The sequence below is a fragment of the Aulonocara stuartgranti genome (genome assembly GCF_965226115.1).
Source record: "Aulonocara stuartgranti genome assembly, chromosome: 23".
Taxonomy (NCBI): Eukaryota; Metazoa; Chordata; class Actinopteri; order Cichliformes; family Cichlidae; genus Aulonocara; species Aulonocara stuartgranti.
This window is the reverse complement of record NC_138958.1, coordinates 53,305,867-53,325,601: the sequence shown is the minus strand read 5'-3', so window position 1 is coordinate 53,325,601 and position 19,735 is coordinate 53,305,867. Positions and strand designations below refer to the sequence as shown.

Below are 19,735 nucleotides of genomic sequence, written 5' to 3'. Positions count from 1 at the left end.
CAGTGCAAATCCGATTTATCATAACTTGGGCCGGCTAATTGTTCGAGGTCATGTCATGATCAGAAATGTACTAGTGAAGAGATTATGGACGATGTTACATCAAAATTGAGTAAAGGTTATAAATAGAAAACACTAATCTACCAAGTTGATAAGTTTCAGTTCAGTGAAAGCACTACTTCACAACAAAAGATGGCTCATGTGAGCAAGCATGAGTGGGAAGGAAAATCTATCTTTTAAGAGGAAGAAACATCTGGTAGAACCATGTTCATGGAGGGACAGTCATCCATCATGTTTGAGGTGAGAGTAAAGAGAAGACAGCAGAGAGAGAGAGACTGGAAATATGGTAAACTAAAGGATTGTTAATGATTAAATACATTAGTGATATATAAACACGCACCAAACAAAGGTGAGTGACGAATTTAGTCCATCATTGGAAGTCCAGTTCAGTGTAACTTGTTCTGCAGCAATGCAGGTTGATCAAGCCTTGAAAGCTGCTGCTACTAATTCCCACAGCTGTTCCAACTTTTCTGGATTACTTCCCCCTCTGTCTGCATAAAAGCAGTGCTGGGACACACTGATGTACCCTCGTGAGCATCAGCTGAACAGTATTGTACTGCAGAAAGTAATGTGTTGCTACAAACATGGTGAGAAAAACCAATGGAAGAGAGACAGACCATCATAACACTTATAAATGTAGATCTGCAAAGAAAGTCAAGGTGTCAGTGAGTCCAGTTTCCTTCAGCATCAAAGGCTCAGAAACTGTGACAGCAGGAGGTCTGCAGACCCAAAGACACGACTGACTCAGAGGAAAAGTTTCTGAAAGTTAAGAGCTGTGTGATGGCGGCTCACAGGACAACAGCTTCAAGCAGCTCAATAGTGGTCGTAGTGAGAAAGTCTCAATTTCAGCTGTGAAGAGAAAACTGCAAGCTGCCGGTTTGACAGGACGAGTGGCAGCAAGAAAGCTCTATCTGTCCCACAGGATCTTAGCTCGTTCATTCTCCACCTCCTTTGGGGGTATAGGAGCCATATGAGTTGCTCCTTTTTTGATTAAGTGCGTTGGTTTAAATGGACTCACTGTATTGGTGCACTGCTGAGTATGGATATGCTAAAGCTAAATCTTTGCTCCAGGAGAACTTTGGCAATTCGCTGAGAATTGCTGCTGCCTACATTGAAAGGGTCAGTAAATGGCCTCCTATACAATCTGATGACGTGAAGGCTTTGCAGGAATATGGGTTTTTATTAAGGCAATGTTGCAATGCAATGGGAGACGTTGAGTCCTTGCATGAGTTGGATGTCTCTGCTAATATGCAAGCAGTTATAAAAAAGTTGCCTTATAAGCTCAGGGATAAATGGAGGAATGTTGTGTGCAATCTGCAGGAGAGGTTTCAACGTAAAGTGGTTTTTAGCGATGTTGTTGAGTTTGTCGAAAGGCAAGTGAAGATCGCAAGTGACCCATTGTTTGGAGACATAAAGGATCCTCCAACAGACATCAGAAAAGAGGCGAGGAATGGTAAGTCTCAGTTTTACCCTACGGCTAAGAGGAGTAGTTTTGCTACTACGGTGGCCAAGGTGGAAGGGAAGATTGAGCCAGTGTTGAGGCGTTTGAGTGGTTCAGTTGTGACCAAGGCTTGCTTGTTTTGTGGAGCAGGGCATATGTTGGATTTGTGTCCTTCATTTGAAAGAAAGTTGCACTGTGAAAGATTATCTTTTTTGAAAGAGAATGGTGTGTTTTGGTTGTCTGCGCATTGGGCACAGAAGCAAGGACTGCAGGAAACGTCTCATGTGTAAAGTCTGTAATCAGAAACACCCCACACTCTTACATATCCACTCCAAGCAGAGGGAAAGCGTTTCAATGCAAACTATAGGAGGGAGAGAACCACCAGATGAAGGTCCTTCGTGTGCTGTGCAAAGCAGTGGTGTTACTGGGGCTGGTGAGCAAAATAGTGCTCTGTCCATGATACCAGTTAGAGTGAAGTCCAAGAAAGGTAATCAGTCACTGATAACCTTTGCTTTTCTAGATCCTGGGAGTTCAGCTTCATTTTGTACTGATGGGCTCATGAATAGGCTGAATCTTTCAGGAAGGAAAATTGGCATTCTGTTGCGGACAATGGGTCAGGAGAAAATGGTCAGTAGTTATGTGGTTCCAGATCAGCTGGTTTGTGCTGCCAGACGCTTGTGGAGTCCAGGCAGCTCCTTCAGCCGGCATGAATCATGTCAGGGCCTGATGCTGTCCAACTCTTCATACTGGAGCTTACTGGTCTCCTATAAACAAGCATTTGGTGACAGTAGGAAGGTAAAACAGCTTTTAACAGGAAGTAACCTCTGGTGGAACAAGGCTCAGGTACGGGCAGCCATATGCAGCAATTGGCTGGGGTAAGAGGAGGGAGACAGGGCCATGTTTGGACAGGTATCCTTATTATGCAGATTGGAAGATAAGATATGTGGAAAGATAAAAGAAACAGGGAGATTTTCAGTTGAAGCCACATAAGCAGGCACGTGGTAGCCTGGTTACTCTGAGAGTGGTTTCTCAGCAGGACATCTTTCCTTGAAGAAAAACTGTTCCAGACACTATTCATTTTAAATTTTCTGGATAATAAAATATGCTGAAGTTGAAGCGGTCAAATTGATTCGGCTGAAGTGACAAGATGTTAGGGACCTTATGAACCAGTGCAATGTTTTACCCATCCAGGTGCAGATGTGAAGGAGGCTCAGGTCATCTGCGTATCCACAGGGACAAAGTGCATCGGTCGTGAATACATGAGTAACCGAGGTTTGGCCCTCAATGACTGCCATGCAGAGATTGTAGCTCGTCGGTCTCTCATTAGGTTCCTGTACTCCCAGCTGGAGTACTTCCTCAGGTAAAAGCCTCCCACCTACTTTCAAAGTGCTCCCTACAAACACTGTACATAGAACTGAGTCTACCAAAGCAGTCTTTACCCTTACTTACTGAATCAAAAGAACTAAATACAGTTGGTCTGTTGACTGTTTCTACAGTGGTGTGAAAAAGTGTTTGGGTCCTTGCTGATTTCCTATTTTCTGTATGTTTGTCACACCTAAATGTTTCAGATCATTAAACAAAAATATAAATATTAGACAAAGATAACACAAGTAAACGTGTCTATTATTAAGGAGGAAAAAATCCAAACCTACATGGCCATGTGTGGAAAAAGTGATTGGCGATGGCCCCGAAACCAAATAGCTCTTTGGGCCACCCTTAGCAGCAACAACTGCAGTCAAGCATTTGCAATAACTAGCAATAACTCTTTTACAGCACTGCAGAGGAATTTTGGCCCACTTTCCATAATTGTTGTATTTCAGCCACATTCGAGGGTTTTCGACTATTAACCACCTGTTTAAGTTCATGCCACAGCATCTCAACCGGTTTCAGTTTACTAGTGTTATCTCTTTCTAATGTTTATATTTGTTTGATCATCTGAAACATTTAAGTGTAATAGAAATGGAAAAAATATTAAATCAGGAAGGAGGCAAACACTTTTTCACACCCCTCTAGTGTTTTAACAAATGAGCAATTACTGTCAACCAGCCGTTCTGAACATTTCAGAAAGCACTGCTAGCCTACCAGTCTTTTGTCTGCATTTCTGTTTTAGTAACAGTGAAGAAGAACATCAGAAATCCATTTTTATGCGGTGCGATAACAGTCAAGGCTTCAGAGTAAAGGAAAATGTCCAATTCCACCTGTATATCAGCACCTCCCCCTGTGGAGATGCTCGCATCTTTTCACCTCATGAAGGCGGAGTGGACGGTAAGTGGATTATTATGATCGTTACAAATAGAGATTCATAGTGATGAAACAATATTTGTTTGCCTGAAAATATGTAGGTTACTGTTATGTCGTCAGTGATTTTTTACCTGTGTCAGATCAGGGAGATGGACATCCCAACAGAAAGGCCCGTGGGCAGCTGCGCACTAAAATTGAGTCTGGTGAGGGAACCATACCTGTGCACTCCAGTAACACCATCAAGACATGGGACGGTGTTCTTCACGGAGAAAGGCTGCTTACCATGTCTTGCAGCGACAAGATTGCAAGGTGTCTGTTTTGTTTGTTACATGCTCACATGGTGATTAGCAACATCACATGTTGTCCTTTCCTGGGGGCTTTTATGGCCAGGTATAAGGGCATAAAAGCTCTTATACCTGGGCCCTTTATATAATCTTTGTAAAGTATGAAAGTACAGATAACAATCTAAGGAGCTTGGAAACAAAAGCGTCTGGACTTAAGTTTTCTTGAAGACATTTCATCTGAGAAGTTCTTAAATTCTAAGAAAAATTGGTGGAGAGTACCAGATTTTAAGCCCTATGGGAGTGTCCCCCCAAGAAGGTCATGGACCCCCTTATGGTCGACTACCTAATCACATGAGGCAAGGTGTGAAAATCGACGTGGGTCACAATCAGCTAAGGTTTCGGGTGGACCTACTGTGAAACCTGGCCCCACCCTATCATGTGATTTCCTGAGGTCAGATGGCCCAGGGTGTGAGTGGGAGTTAAAGCATCTGGGAAGGATCTCAAAACTGGATTATAGATGACAGATAGTTGGTGTCGTAAGCCCCGCCCTCTGTTCAAAGATGATTGTTCACAGTGGACATAGATGCTTCGTTCTAGAACTGAAGAAGCTTCTCGGATGAGAGGTGAAACGTCTTCAAGCAACTGAAAGAAGTCCAGACGCTTTTCTTTCCAAGCTCCTTAGACTACCATGACCTGCATGACCGAGAACCTTCACAGATATACAGATAACATTAAAATTATACCCTCCCCACCCCCTCATATAAATTTGAGAGTTTTGTCAAAAATTTCTGAAGTTCATTTTTAGCTGAGCAAGGGATTTTCAACATAGCATTTATAAACATACTAACCCTTTTTACCTTCTTCAATATGATATGTGCCCTAATTACTAACTTTCTAAGGTGGCCTTTGTGGCTGGAAAGAAAATTATACAAGGCACTGCTGAGAGGCTGGGCCGATACAATATGTAATAACCAAGTACATCCATGAGCCTTGGTTTTATTTAATGTTTTATTAAATAAATAATAGTACTCTGGGAATACTATGAACAAGCATCTTATGCTTCCACATCGTGAGATAACATTAGCCAGGCAAACTTAAATGAAATGGGCTCAGCTGTCATCATCATCATTGGACACATTTGGTTTCCTCCTAATTCAGAGTGAGCTAATGGCAAGAAGGAGAAGGAGGAGAAGAAGAAGGCGGCGGCGGAGAAGAAGGCGGCGGCGGAGAAGAAGGCGGCGGAGGAGGAGAAGGCGGCGGCGGAGAAGAAGGCGGCGGAGGAGGAGAAGAAGGCGGCGGAGGAGGAGAAGAAGAAGGCGGCGGAGGAGGAGAAGAAGAAGGCGGCGGAGGAGGAGAAGAAGAAGGCGGTGGAGGAGAAGAAGAAGGCGGCGGAGGAGGAGAAGAAGAAGGCGGCGGAGGAGGAGAAGAAGAAGGCGGCGGAGGAGAAGCGGCAGAGGAGAAGAAGAAGGCGGCAGAGGAGAAGAAGAAGGCGGCAGAGGAGAAGAAGAAGGCGGCAGAGGAGAAGGCAAAGAAGAAGGCGGTGGCGAAGAAGAATTTTGATTGTACAGGTCGTCGAATAGGCAAAATAGATTTTGGTGTGAACTCATTTCTACTAGCCATTGTCTATGCTGTCGTCTAAATGCACAAGTTTAACACTCCATCTTCATATTTATAGCCTTGTACTATCCATTTGTTCTAAATATTAAAACCAGCTCTGCAGAATCACTTTAGTTTGAAGTGTTTTGGAAGAAATCAATGGGAATCCTGTTGATGTGTACAGAGGCTGAATCTAGGAGGACACTAACAGCAGCAGACCCCTCTGTGCCTGTATCAGATTTATATTTTCAGGAAATACTAATCTGCTTTATTTCTTTGTTTCTGTCAATTTCTCTGAAGATTTTACTCTGTTCCTTCAGGTGGAACGTTGTCGGATTTCAAGGCTCTTTGTTGAGCTACTTTACTGAGCCCATCTATTTCTCCAGCATCATCCTGGGCAGCCTGTACCATGCCGACCACCTCTCCAGAGCCATGTACCAGCGGATTACTGAGATTGAAGAGCTGCCACAGTCCTTTAGCCTGAACAGGCCACTGCTCAGTGGTGAGAGGCACTGTAGTTTTCCACAGTTCACTGATTTCTCTGATCTGTTCATTCGGACCTGATTGTTCTGAGAATCTGAAACCAGGTCCTGCTCACAGATTTTATGGAAAATTCCCAAACCAAGAGATATAATTTTTGTTTTAATTTTTAACATTTGAAAGGTTGCCAATTAATTAGTAAAATAATCCATGAGGTAATGAAAATGGCTGGCAAAATGTGTTCACATGTTTTGAACCTGTGTACAATACACAGCATTGATATCAAACCCATTTTACATCATGGGCCATGTACAGCCCACTCTGATGTGAAGTGGGCCAGTAGTGTGGATGGCATTCATGGCCGTGGGGGTCTTTATTATTAGAATAATTAGTAAAATGTACAAAAATACAGTTAAAAGTTAAAATCCACACTGTGAAGTATGCGACACACACACCTCCCCCACACACCCCCACCGCACAACTGAGGCCGGGGAGCCATCCAGCCCCATCATTCTCATGGTGAAGAAGGATGGGTCTCATCCTTCTTCACCATGAGAACGATGGGGCTACACCAGGCGCTGTGCGACTCTTCTATTACTCCCATCTTCAGCGTTTCGGCCAATTCCCTCTGAACGATTTGCCTTTTGTGTTCAGGGAGCCTGTAGGGCCATGAACGCACCATCACGCCAGGCTGTGTTTCAAAATGATGCTCAATGAGAGACGTTCAGCCGGGCAGGGGGGAGAACATGTCGACAAAGCGCTGTTGCAGCGCTCTCTGGGCCTGTGTGAGATGGTCATCACAATGGAGGGAGGCGGGAATGATAGAATTTGGCACCTCTGGCCCCAACTCATCTCTCTCCTTAACCAGGCTCACTAGAGAAGCAGACTCGGCCTCCCTCCATGCTTTCAGGAGGTTGAGGTGATAAATCTGCGTGGCCCCTCCCCTGTCCATTCGTGCGACCTCATAGTCAACGTCCCCCACTCGCCGTGTGACCTTAAAGGGACCTTGCCATTTGGCGAGTAACTTTGAGCTAGAAGAAGGGAGTAATACAAGCACTTTGTCTCCCAGTGAAAATTGCCTGAGTCTAGCCCCTCTGTTATACAGGCGCTGCTGACGCTGCTGAGCCTGGAGCAAATTCTTCCGTGATAACCTCCCCAAAGTGTGGAGTTTCCCTCTCAGGTCCAACACGTACTGAATCTCGTCTTTTTGCGGCGCTCGGACCATCCTCCCAGCTTTCTTTAATTAGGTCGAGCACCCCACTTCGAACGGCCGATCCTCGCCAGTCAGCTTGCAGGCACAGAACCGCCGGCGAAGGTCTTCCGGGGTGAGGCCCATCCGGTCCAACATGGCCCGGCACACGTCGTCGAAGCTGCTCCACGAGGCTGGCGGCAGGCCGTGGGCCCACTCCGCTCGCAGCCACTGGCACGTTCCGCTGTAGCACGGAACGCCTCCAAAAAAAACCTGGGATCGTCACCGTCCCCCATCCTGGGCATCACCACTAACAGAGGCGGCGACTTCGGCGACGCAGCACCTTTTGACCAGTTGCTCCAGGACCTTGGTCTGGTGGTCTGAATGTTCCTGGAGCTTCATCAGATGTTCCCGCTGGGCCACGGCCTGGTCCCGGCACATCGTCGCCAACTCCGCCAGCATCTGTGCCAACAACTGCACAGGCTGAGTGGGCGACGCATCATGGGGGTCAGACATCCCACACTGGGTTTTAGCACCACTTGTGAAGTATGCGACACACACACCTATGCACCGTGACAGCTCGTTCCAGTCCAGCCAACCTCCCGCTCGACTCTGCCGTCACTATATAGACACACAGAAGGAAGACACTCATGATACAATCGCCACCACCTGTGGCTCCCCTGCCTCCCGGTACCACCCCCCTGAGCTCACCACTCCACCCCTCCGCTGCAGCTACGCCAGGGACCACACCTCCACCACACACACATTTCCTCACCTTTTCTAAAACTGTCCGGTGGGCTGGATTGGTGTTTTCAATGAGCCGACTCTGAAACTCTGACCTTTTGTACAGCCAAACAGCTATCTCATTCATGTTTTTTAAAATGGTTTAATGTGCCCAATATGCAGGAATAAGTAACACAGAGGCCCGTCAGCCAGGAAAAGCTCCAAACTTCAGTGTGAACTGGACGGTGGGGGACAAGGGTTTAGAGCTGATCAATGCCACCACTGGGAAAGATGATCTGGGTCGACCCTCCAGGCTTTGCAAACATGCCCTCTACAGCCGATGGATGAATCTACACTGCAAGGTAACACAGTGCTGATTTTTCAATGCATGTACTGTAGTGTGAGATTGCATACTGTATCTATCCAGTCTTTAAGTGATGACGTGATGAATCCTGCTTCCGGGCCCAAAGTAGTCTGCATTTAATACGGCTGTTGTGTTTTTAACATGTTTTAATGCTTTTTATCTTGTTCTATTTAATCTCAACGAGCCCCTAAAAACAGTCAGTGATCACTGTCGGCCTCTCGGTTTTTATTATCGCTAATCATTTTAAAGCTCAGTTTTTAAACAATTACGATGTAGCTACAGTATATTAATGACTAACCTCGTATTGTGGATGGATTATCTCAGTTGTTCTCCTGGCTGAAGTTTGGTCCGTTTACAGCATCCTGCCATGTGATTGCATTTGTCTCTAACCATCAGGAACCCTCACGTTAACTTTTATCAAGTCCTCCAGCTTTACTGTTTATGCTATGCTAACATAGCTTTGTCGCGCTAGTGGTCACGTAGCACATCATTATATACCAGCTAGCCCAACTTCAGTAACCCTACAAACGTCACTGCTGTTTAGTTTCCTGTCTTCATTTATCTTGGAAGTGATAACAGAGCTGTACGTTTTAATGTTTCAGAAATCTCTCAGTCAGAACATGTTATATCATGTTTAGGTGGAAGCTAGCGAGCTAACTTCCTGCTAACTTCTAACTCTGAATGTAATAAATCCTGTTTTCATGGATACCTGGATGTTAAACTTCATTGTTACACCTGGTAAAGCAGCAACGCTGATCATTTTATTACAGATGAAAGAGTTTAGACAGCTTTTAACTCTCTGTGATGTCCCAGTGATTGTGTGACCTGCAGCGGAGTTTGGGCCCAGTTACGGCTAATGACGTCAGACTTAACGACCGGATTAATAATGAAAGTGTGTGAGCAGGAGGTCTGGCCAGAAAGCCTGCGCGCGAGCTCTTTTCTCTTCCTGCACTGTCCAATAAAGGCAAATGTCAAAAAGATGTATTTTTAAAAAGTCATTCCTGGTTGTTGCACATTGTTGCTGTTGTCTAAGTGAAGGCTTGTCTCCATTATACCATAGCTCTCCTCCATGCTGCGAATCAGAACGGTGAGACCCAGAAGCTACCATGAGGCCAAACAGGCAGCAAAGGAATATCATTCTGCAAAGCAGACACTCTTCAGGGCCTTCCACAATGCTGGACTGGGCGCGTGGATAAAGAAGCCTATAGAGCAGGACCAGTTTGCTCTCTCCAGCTGATGTACCTCATTCTACCTTGATTTTGTAGCATTGTGCTACTCCCTCTTAGCCTGGACTACATGTTAAAAAGGTCAATATTCAGTCAATTATACAACTTCATACGAAGGGTAAATGTAAAAACAGACCGAGAATAGCAGCAACTTTGTAAACTGTTAGTTCTTTCTCAGGTATGGTTATGCAAAATTAATCAAGTATGAAAACCTTTGTTTTCACATTCTGTATTGGGAGCTCTAATGATCAGAGCTGCACATCTCTCACTGACTAAACTCACAAGGACACAGCATTTCTTTCTGAGTTCTAATACACACACTCGTATGTCTTATCTGCTTGAAAAATGTGTGTCGTTGCATCTTCTGTTCTCAGGTAAGCACACCTACAGTCTGTTTATCAACTTTATTTTTATGCATGGCGGTTTAACATGCCTGGGCACACTTAAACTGCCATGTTCACAACCAAGTAACTGTTGGAACAGTTACAATATTTTAATTACTTTTAGTCAATTTCGTATCAATTACAGAAACTGAAACGTGAATGAAGAATAATTCCTGAGTTCCAGTGGGAAAACAAAAAGTCAGAAAAGACCTTTGTGAACACTTTGGAGTTACCAGGATTTCTAAATTGCAAGATTTGCAGAGTGTTGCGGTCTAGCTCAGTTTTTCATGAAGGGTATGCCGGGCAGACTTCAATATCTTTCAATCCCATCTTTCTTCACAGTAAACAAGCACTCTAGCAGTCTGTGACTCTTCAGTCACAGACTGAATCTGTTAGACTTGCAGTCAAGACCGCCTAATCTGAGACCAAGACAAGACCAAGTCGAGACGAGACCAAGACAGAGTCAAAAACAGTCTTTAAACTGCAGCCAGATGCTGCTTCGTTTACGGGTTTCAGGCATAGTTATGTGTTTTTGCTTTCGCACAGCCCTCCTCACCGCTGTCTACTGTCTCACTCACTTACTGAGAGGACGGACGCACGCTCCACTTGACTGTCGCCTCTCTCACCCTCTCTGTTTTTCACACAATGACATTATCCTATATCCTCGCATGTGATTGGCCACAATATGGAGGGATTGGAGCGTAGCAGAGCCACTGTGTGAGAGCTGAGCAGCAAAAGGAAATGAAGTGAGGGTAGAAATGACTGAAAGATTAATAGGCTCTGTTTTGAGTTTTGTTCAAAAAAGAATGACTTCATGTAGGAAAAAAATAAATATCACATATGCAGGACACCTTAAACTAGTTTTTTAATTAAGCAGCAAGGCAGAACACAGTCAGGGCTGTATCAAGACACAGGGACTGAACCCCAATTCAACCAGACCCAGAACTGATCCGGAATTAAAACAGGACTACAACAGTTCAAAATCAGGACTACTGAGGACTTAACAAAACTAGATGATAGTAGCACTAAAAATCATCATAGACCTGCACTACACTTATTTTTTAATTCTACCAAAGTACAATATTTAGATTCAGAAACATTTATATAATTATTCAGCCTTGTTGTGCAAACAAGCTGCAGAACTTAATAAATGTAGAATTTGAAAAGTAACAAATGGTATCTAAAAAGTTACACTGGATACATGTTCTGATGAGTTCTCCCTCTCTGCTCCTCTCTGCTCCTCTCTCTCTCCCTCTCTGCTCCTCTCTCTCCCTCTCTGCTCCTCTCTCTCCCTCTCTGTTCCTCTCTCTCCCTCTCTGCTCCTCTCTCCCTCTTTGTGCTGACAATCATCAAATATACAGTTGAAACCACATATTTATTTACTCTCCAGATAAAAACACTTTTTTAATTGTAACATCAAATCAGACTAAATGTTTATTTTTTAGATAAATATAAAAACATATTTGTTAACTTTAAGAGTAAAGAGAGAAACTGTCTGTATTTCTTAATTGTAAATGGCACCAAATTGTATTCAAACTGAGCCACACTTATGGAGCTCCACAGTTCTGTTCCTGGTGTTTTGGTTGACATCTCCTGATGTTCCCATGTCACAGAAACAGGCTCTGTGTTTTGCCTTATATGCATCCACAGCTGTGCCACCAGTTTACTCACATGGACTCTACGAACCAATCAGAAGCTTCTTCAGCTCAGAATGGAATCGTCTGGAGTTTCTTATTAATTAACAATAAACTTAGTGTACATGTGCTCCTAAATTTGATGAAAGCTCCCTCTTTTTATTCTGACATTTAAAAGTCTCAGGTACATCAAAGTGCTTCACAGACGAGCCACATTTGTGGGGTTACAGCAGTAAAGGAGCAGGAAATACAATTATCAGCAAAAGAAATACAGTTATAAAAGGGTGACGTGACAACAAGCATGAACCGGGGGAAAGTTAAAAACTAAGTTGTTTGGAAGGCTTAAACAGGTGGGTTTTTAAATGTGATTTAAAGGATTGGATGGATTCCGACGCACGGACATCCATCGGCAAGCTGTTCCAGAGGTATCCGATAGCTGTTTCAAGGGCATGTGACTGTCAAAGATGATCATTCCTGTTTTGTTTTCATTAAGGGTGAGAGAGTTGTGCAGTAGCCAGTCTCTAACATCAGCAGGCAGTTGAACAAAGGCAATAGAGGGGACTGGAGATCCAAATCCAGAGGAAAATAGATTTGGATATCATCCACATAACAATGGAAAGAAATATTATGATTTCTGAAAATTTGTCCCAGGGGTAACGGATACAAAGAGAACAGGGTAGGACTTAACACAGACCCCTGGGACACACCACAGCAGAGGGGTGCAGAGGAGGAAGAACGATTCCCCATAGAGACAGAGAAAGTCCTCTCATTTAAGTATGATTTGAACCATGAAAGTACTTTGCCTTTAAGACCAACTACATGTTCAAGCCTTGAAAGGAGGATGTCATGATCAACCGTATCGAAGGCAGAGGACAAGTCTAAAAGAACTAAAACCACAGGACGCCTTGTATCAACAGTCATTAAAAACTCTCAGTAGGGCTGTCTCGGTGCTGTGGTGAGGTTTAAAACCAGACTGGAATTTTATCTAAATCAAAACACGTTTACTCTAAATTGATGTTTAACAGTAAAAAAGTTTTTGTTTTCTCCCTAAAGTGTAAATATCTGGTTTCAACTGTGAATATCCTGCTGTGTATTGAAATTTCTCTTGTTTTGCATAGATATACTGAACAACATCCAAAGCATAATATATAAAATAACATCTACCAGAGTTTTTTCTTTGAAAGAAGCTCTTTGTGTCCATTGTTGTGTTCATCAGTACGCAATTGAAACCGATTTAGAGAGTTTGTTTAGCCGTGGAGGGAAACAACTGAAAATATGAAATGTAAGCTGAGACTCTCTAAAAATAAACAGCATTGTTGTTGTTCGGCTTTTTATTTGTCCATTTGTTGATTCACTCGAAGAGCAAGTAACGCAACCAAGTGATCAGTTTGATATCAATCTTTTGTGATACACCGTCATATTTACATTATTAGTTCAGTACGAATGATTTGCTTTGGTTCCTGGTCAAACTTAAGCTCTCCTCTGTCTGCAGCAAACTCGCAGGCAGCAGCTTCTCCCCCCTCGCTCACATGGGTGCTGTGCTCAGTCGCCTAGTGCCTGAGCTCGGATCATACCAAAATTAGGGGGAATTTACGACGGTGCGCTCTGTGCTTCGTGTGCTGTTTTTGTTTTATACAGTTGTCAGCCAGGCATCTAACTAACAAATTACACTCCAAAAGACCCCATGCTTCTGAAAAAATGACCTGGGCGTAAGCCCAGTATGCCACCCCCCCGCTCCGCTGATGGTTGACTCCAAATCTCACGAACACTATGTCGATTTGAGAACGCAGGACCGAGACAGCGAGACCTAGATGAGACCAAGACCACTCTCGAGTATCTTTGAGCTACAAGTCTGACAGTATGACTTTATTGAATACTCCCTCTTACCACACTGTTTTGATACAAAGTTACACCCAACAGTGTAACTTTGTAAACAGAATATTCATGCAAACTTCAGGCCACGTGAGAGTCCAGAGCTTCCCACGAAAATCCAACACTGTTAATGTCACCAAAGAGGTCGTCTGTGGGTGTTTTTGATTAGCACTCAACTCTTAATCTCCAACACTACGAATGATCAGTCAGCTCAAACAAGTTCTCAGTCTTGTATTATCAATCTGAAATCATGTTCTGTCTCCCATAGTGTACGTGATCCTTCAGCACTGCTTAAAAGACTGCTGCTTGCCTTTCAGAATGAGGAGTTGCTCCCAAATGTCACAAACTGTACACACCTTGCCTTTAAGTCCTGCAGTTTTTAGTTGTCTCGTTTGGAAGGGTCCTGCTGCAGTTATCTATATACCTAGCACTAACTAGATACCCAACTGCAACTTAAGCAGTGAAACTGCTCTCCTTACACAAACCCTCTTACACTAGAGTACAGTACCAACCTTTGTGCAGCGAAGCTCAACTAAACCAACATCTTCATTTGTACAGAGGCAGTAAATCACAATACTTCTGGAATCCAGCATATCTGGTTGTAGACGTGGTGTTGGCACAGATACTGTAGTCCTTTTTACTACCAGTTAAAACCTGTGAAATTCCACCTTTTCCAGGATTCCTGCTGTTCTTTTATAATTGTAATATACCTCAGTAGACCTTATATCTCAAGCCTCAGAGGAGGATGTGAATGGACTGCAACCAACAAAAGCCATTTTTAACTAGTTTAACATTTGTAAAGAGTGAAAGTAATGTGAATCCTGCTGTTCGTAGTTTAATGCTGAAGACACGCCCCATCTTTGCGCACCTGTGAACCTGACCCCTCTGTGCTTGAATCTTTCCTCTCCATGTGCCACTAACAGGTGAGCTTCTTTGGTTGCAGATTGTTCACTTTGTTATCGTTCCATAAAATAAAACAACCCCTCGGGGCCAAATGTGTGAGGTCTACCTGTTAAGCATGTAACATGTAAGTGTCTAATATATACAAATACAGTCAAGTCCCTGATTTAATGAATACTGAAATAATGATCAAATAAAATGCACTGAAGTGTTTTGTTTTGGGTTGTTTGGGTCTTTGAAAATCTTTTCTTAAAGTAGATTATTTATATTCACCCTTACTATCCTACGTTTGACTAAGAAAGACGGAAAGCTTTGGAAGGATTTGTTCTTTGGACTCGAACAGTGTGGACCGTTTAGAGACCAAACGAGGCTCTCCCCTGTAAGAAACAGAGATGATGAGGTGGTCTGTCTGAGGAGTGGGGAACTCCAGAATCCACCCAGGGGGTGGAGTGTGCCTGCTTAACCAATCCAGAGAGAATTAGTACCTAAACAAACCAGTGCAGTGAACTTGCCCAAGGACCCTGGTCACACATAGCATTAGGCTTTATAATCAGTCCTCCTCCTTCCAGAGACAACGCTACCATCCTAAAAATCACCATTTAATCACTCGGCCCCGTGAACGTCGGGGAAACTGTGCCAGAACATCGTGTTTTATGCCAGCTGGTGTTGGTGGAAGCAGTCTGTAACACTGTGATACTGACAGACCCCCTCAAAGGAATGTGGCCTGGGCCTGTTGAGGAATGCACTCTTCCCACCTTTTTCAAGTCTACAGGCCCGACTGGAGGACAAAGGATGGTTGCCATGGTAATGGGAATGTCCTGACCACCCTGTAAACATTCATGCTTCTCTAACAGAGTGATCCAGGTCTGGTCCTCCAAAGAAAGAAAAAGCAAAAGTAGGCTGAACAAGTGACAGTGACAGCATCCTGATTTATTAAACGGCAAATTTAACATCTTAATGATGTTATCTTAACTAAGAGGGCGGCGCGAGCAGTCACAGCAGCCCGGTGCTCTCCACAACTTTGCGGCTTTCTTTTTATTTTGTGTGTTTTTGTTTCACTTTTCCTCCGATATGCAGGAGCACATATGCAGTACAGTAAGGCTGAACTGCTCACGCTTCTAAACCACAAAAACCTGCACACCTTCGCTGACAGTGACTGGGACTCACTCCCCCCAGAGATCCAAAGTGACACAGACTCTAATTTCACCATGCCACCGCTGAAGTGGCGTAGGCGACGGAGGCACAGGGAAGAGAGCGGGACTGAGGGCTAGGCTACGTGCTAACCCACACAGACCGGCTATTCCGAGTCTCTTCCTCACCAACTCACGCTCAATGAACAACAAATCAGATCACTTTTATTGTAGCATCACATGTGCAGGTACACTGGTACAGCACATGCGAGTGAAATTCTTGTGTGCGAGCTTCACAAGTAACAGAGGTGTGCAAAATACAACAAGAACAAAGCAAAATATAAGAATGGGAATCTGAGAATTATAAGAATAAATATATGTACAAGAATGTATGCACATTACTGAATATACCAAATATGTATATATACAGTATATATGTATGTGTGTGTGTGTGTATAAAATAAAATATACATTATACACCAACAACACAGTTAACAACACTGCTGCCCGGACACAGAGTACATGATGGTTCAGTGTAGACCCTTCTACTTGCCGAGAGAGCTCACAGCGATCACAATAATAGCAGTTTATGTGCCGCCGCAAGCTAATGTTAAGTCAGCCACCATTGTTCCAGTGCCCAAGAGGAACACAGTGAGCTGCTTGAATCACTATCGTCCAGTTGCTTTAACACCCATAATTACCAAATGCTTTGAGAAAATCATCATGTCACACATTAAAGCTGCCATCCCTGCAGACCTCGATCCACACCAGTTTACATACAGGGCAAACAGGTCGACAGAGGACGCCATAATAACAGCTCTTCACACAGCCCTCACACACCTGGAAGTCGTAACACCTATGTTAGAATGATGTTTGTGGACTTCAGCTCGGCCTTCAACACAGTTCAACCCCACAAACTGGTTAATAAACTAAGCAACTTGAGACCCAGCAGCTCACTGTGCAGCTGGATACTGGACATCCTGAGTGACAGACCCCAGAACGTCAGGATGGGAGCGCACACCTCCTCCACCCTCACTCTGAATGTAGGTGTCCCACAGGGGTGTTACCTCAGTCCCCTCTTATAGGGCTTTGGAGCGTGATGTCACGGGAGGGGGCGTAACCACCGAAGCGCCATTTTAGCAGGTCAAGCTTAGGGCTAAAGGAGCGAAAGCACACAGATAGCATCAGCAATAGCATGCACTTCGGGAAGGGAATAAGCTGGAAAATGGGCTCTCTTTTTATCATTTCCTCACCTGGAAGCAACGTGAGGCAGCTCATGTATCGGATGTTACCAAGAGAAGGCGTCTAGCCTGGATAGCAGCTGTGAGACCAGCTGATATCCAGTTCTCTATCATCCACAGATATCTGTTGGTGCTCCACACATTTTCATTCAGGTAAGATCTAAATAAGTTCATATCACTCTTTATAGCCCATTAGTTTTATTTTCACTGCGCTCTGAGGTCATAGCAAATTAGAACAACATCCTAATGAGTGATTTTGCAGAACTACCTTCTATTTATAGAGATGCTAATTGTTTTTCATTATTGCAGCAAACCAGCCGATGAAATGAATGAAACACATCGTGACTGAGTTCCGACGCTACACATGGGGCACTACGAAATCCCTGCTTCAAACCACATGCTACATACCAGCATGCCAATCAGATTACGTCATCCATGTCGGGGTGAAGAGGCGACCCTTCTGATGGCAAAGGTTCCCAGTGTGGCAGTAAAACCAGGGAAAATGCTCTTTTTAAATACTCTTAAAAGTCTTGTGCTGTTTATGTAGTGACAGTAAATTACAGAACGCTATAGTGGGTGATATTATTTAAATGCTGTCATGATTTTATGTGAACATTTTGTCGTTTGTAAACTATACATGACATTGATTCTACATTGTAACTGATGTGATGTTCTACAAAGTGCTTTTAATTAAAAATAGGCAAACATTTGTTTGTTTCTTCATTCAACTTTTGAACAGTGGTATTTAGTAACTACATTATCAGTAAATGCAAATTATTTACATGCCCCCCTAAATTAAAACATTATGGGTTATTCAGAACGGAACTATGCTTGGAGAAATATTTTCCCATCAGTTGATCCAACTCCTCCACAGTAGCAGGTGGGATTTCTTTTTTGAGGACAGCTTCTTTTACCTGTCACTACAGATGGTCTGTTTATGTTTTGATCAAGAGCCTTTTTTTGGGCAGCTGAAGAGGAGAAGTCTATCTTATGGCCAACCTCTGGCTGTATCTTGGTCATATTACCCAGCAAAACCCAGTATGCAGGTTCATCTGTAACAGTCCTTGTGCCACAGATCCTCACTGTTGCTTCTACATTAAACAGAAGAGCAGTGACGTGGGTGCAGGTCTCCATGACTCCGGCCTTACAGGTGCAGTGGGCGGCTTCAACCTTCCCTGTGATGCTCACAGTGACTCATGGCTGCAATGCTGGTTCATTTAGTCTTAAAGAGTGCAGGACCTGAAACACACACAGACAAAGTTCATTTAAAGACAAGAACTATGAGCCAAGGCCGACGCAAATGTGTTTAATCTACTTTATCATAAATGTAACAAAGTGTTTAGAAAGTTAGCACATACATGTCATTTTTGATCTTTTTATGTATCCATCTATAGAACGCCGCTGTTATATTCTAAATCTGCCTGTTCTCTGTCAGAAACCCACCTGCAAAAAATGAACCTAAAGTATGTAATCAATCAATCAATCAAAGCTTTATTTGTCACAAGCAGGTTGCCCTGCAGTGAAATGGGACCCCCCGACCTTGAAAAACACTGAAAAGTACATAACAACGGGAAGGTACAAGAGGCAAAAGAGAGACCTCCACTCATGCTGTGCTTCCATGGTAGGACAGCACGAGAACAGGAAACAAAAAACTCCTCTGCACAAAAAAGCACATGAATGTCCACAGCACAATGTTGTGCTGTGGACATTGTTGTTGTCTTCACGTTAGAGATGGAGAAAGCATAAAGTGACAATTATGAATCACTTAATATGATAAGGACATTCTGCAGGTCATTAATCAATGTATAAAACCAAAATAGAATATATTTTCAGTTACACAGGACAGTGTTGGTCAAGTTACTTGAAAAAAGTAATCATTAACTAATTACTGTTTACTTCCTGAAAAGAGTAATCCTGTTACTTTACTGATTACTTATTTTCAAAAGTAATTAGTTACTTAGTTACTTTTTAAAAACACGATTTACAACCTGAATAGGTGATAAAGCGATAGATCTTTCAGCCCAATTCTACTTTTTCTGCATAATCCATCATACAAAATGTAATCAAATGGAAAAGTCTCTTTTTAAAACTTGTTTTATTAGTTTTAACCTTTTAACTTTATGCATCAAGCAAACATTAGATTATATGCAACATTCTCTGACTGGAAGAAATTAGTTTAACATTTAAACCTATTTCCTGCACATTCCAGCTCATAAAATAAAATATTTTTTGTGTTTACACTCAGTCTTTCAAATAGATGCAAGTAAAACACAGCAGAAAATAAATAAAATCAAAGACTAGCGGTCCTGTTGCTCTATTTTCACCTGTATAGCAGGAGTGAGGTAGGCGGAGGTTTACCCTGGTGCAGGTGTGCCGCAGCGGTCAGTGGAAGGATACGGCAGTGTCTCTGTGAAGTTCACATTCCAGCGGCAGCGTATTTGGCGTTTGCTCGGGAGTTCAGGGGTTTTTTCGCTGTAAAAAGAAGTTTTCTTCCCACACGGTGAACAGCAGACGCAAATGTTTTTGTCACTTTTTGCGGAATCAAACTCAAAGTAAGGTCAGTACTTCCACGCTTTAAACGCTGCACGCTCATACTATCTGCAGCACGTGTTATATGATCCATTGTTGATCTGCACACAGCTGTTGTCACGAACGTCGCACACGCTTACGTCACTGTCATGAGACGCAAAGAAATCACGGTTTTAGTAACGCAGCGTGCTTACTGGAAAGTAACAGTAATCTAATTACCTTTTTTGTAATAGTATCCCTTACTTTACTCGTTACTTGAAAAAGTAATCGGATTATAGTAACACGCTACTTGTAACGCGTTACTGCCCATCTCTGCTCAGGACATAAACACGGAAGCAAGGTGTATAATTAAGAGAAAGAGGTCGCGTCCAAATTCATGGGCTGCATCCTCCTGAGGACCCGGTCTACATGGTCTACGTGGGCCGGGTCCTCAGAAGGTCGGGTA

At 43.3% G+C, this 19,735-nt stretch overlaps 1 protein-coding gene across 1 annotated transcript in view; it reads left to right on the top strand.

Moving 5' to 3' along the window:
* The window catches only part of LOC309700546 (double-stranded RNA-specific editase 1-like), a 29,125-nt gene extending 18,066 nt beyond the window's left edge, over positions 1-11,059 (top strand). The window contains exons 5-10 of the mRNA XM_082524146.1: positions 2,690-2,858; positions 3,609-3,763; positions 3,880-4,048; positions 5,940-6,121; positions 8,195-8,373; positions 9,436-11,059. Of these exons, the coding sequence (XP_082380272.1) occupies positions 2,690-2,858; positions 3,609-3,763; positions 3,880-4,048; positions 5,940-6,121; positions 8,195-8,373; positions 9,436-9,612 (1,031 nt within the window). The 3' untranslated portion in view covers positions 9,613-11,059. The remainder of the gene's footprint in view (positions 1-2,689; positions 2,859-3,608; positions 3,764-3,879; positions 4,049-5,939; positions 6,122-8,194; positions 8,374-9,435) is intronic.
* Positions 11,060-19,735: the final 8,676 nt, after the last annotated feature.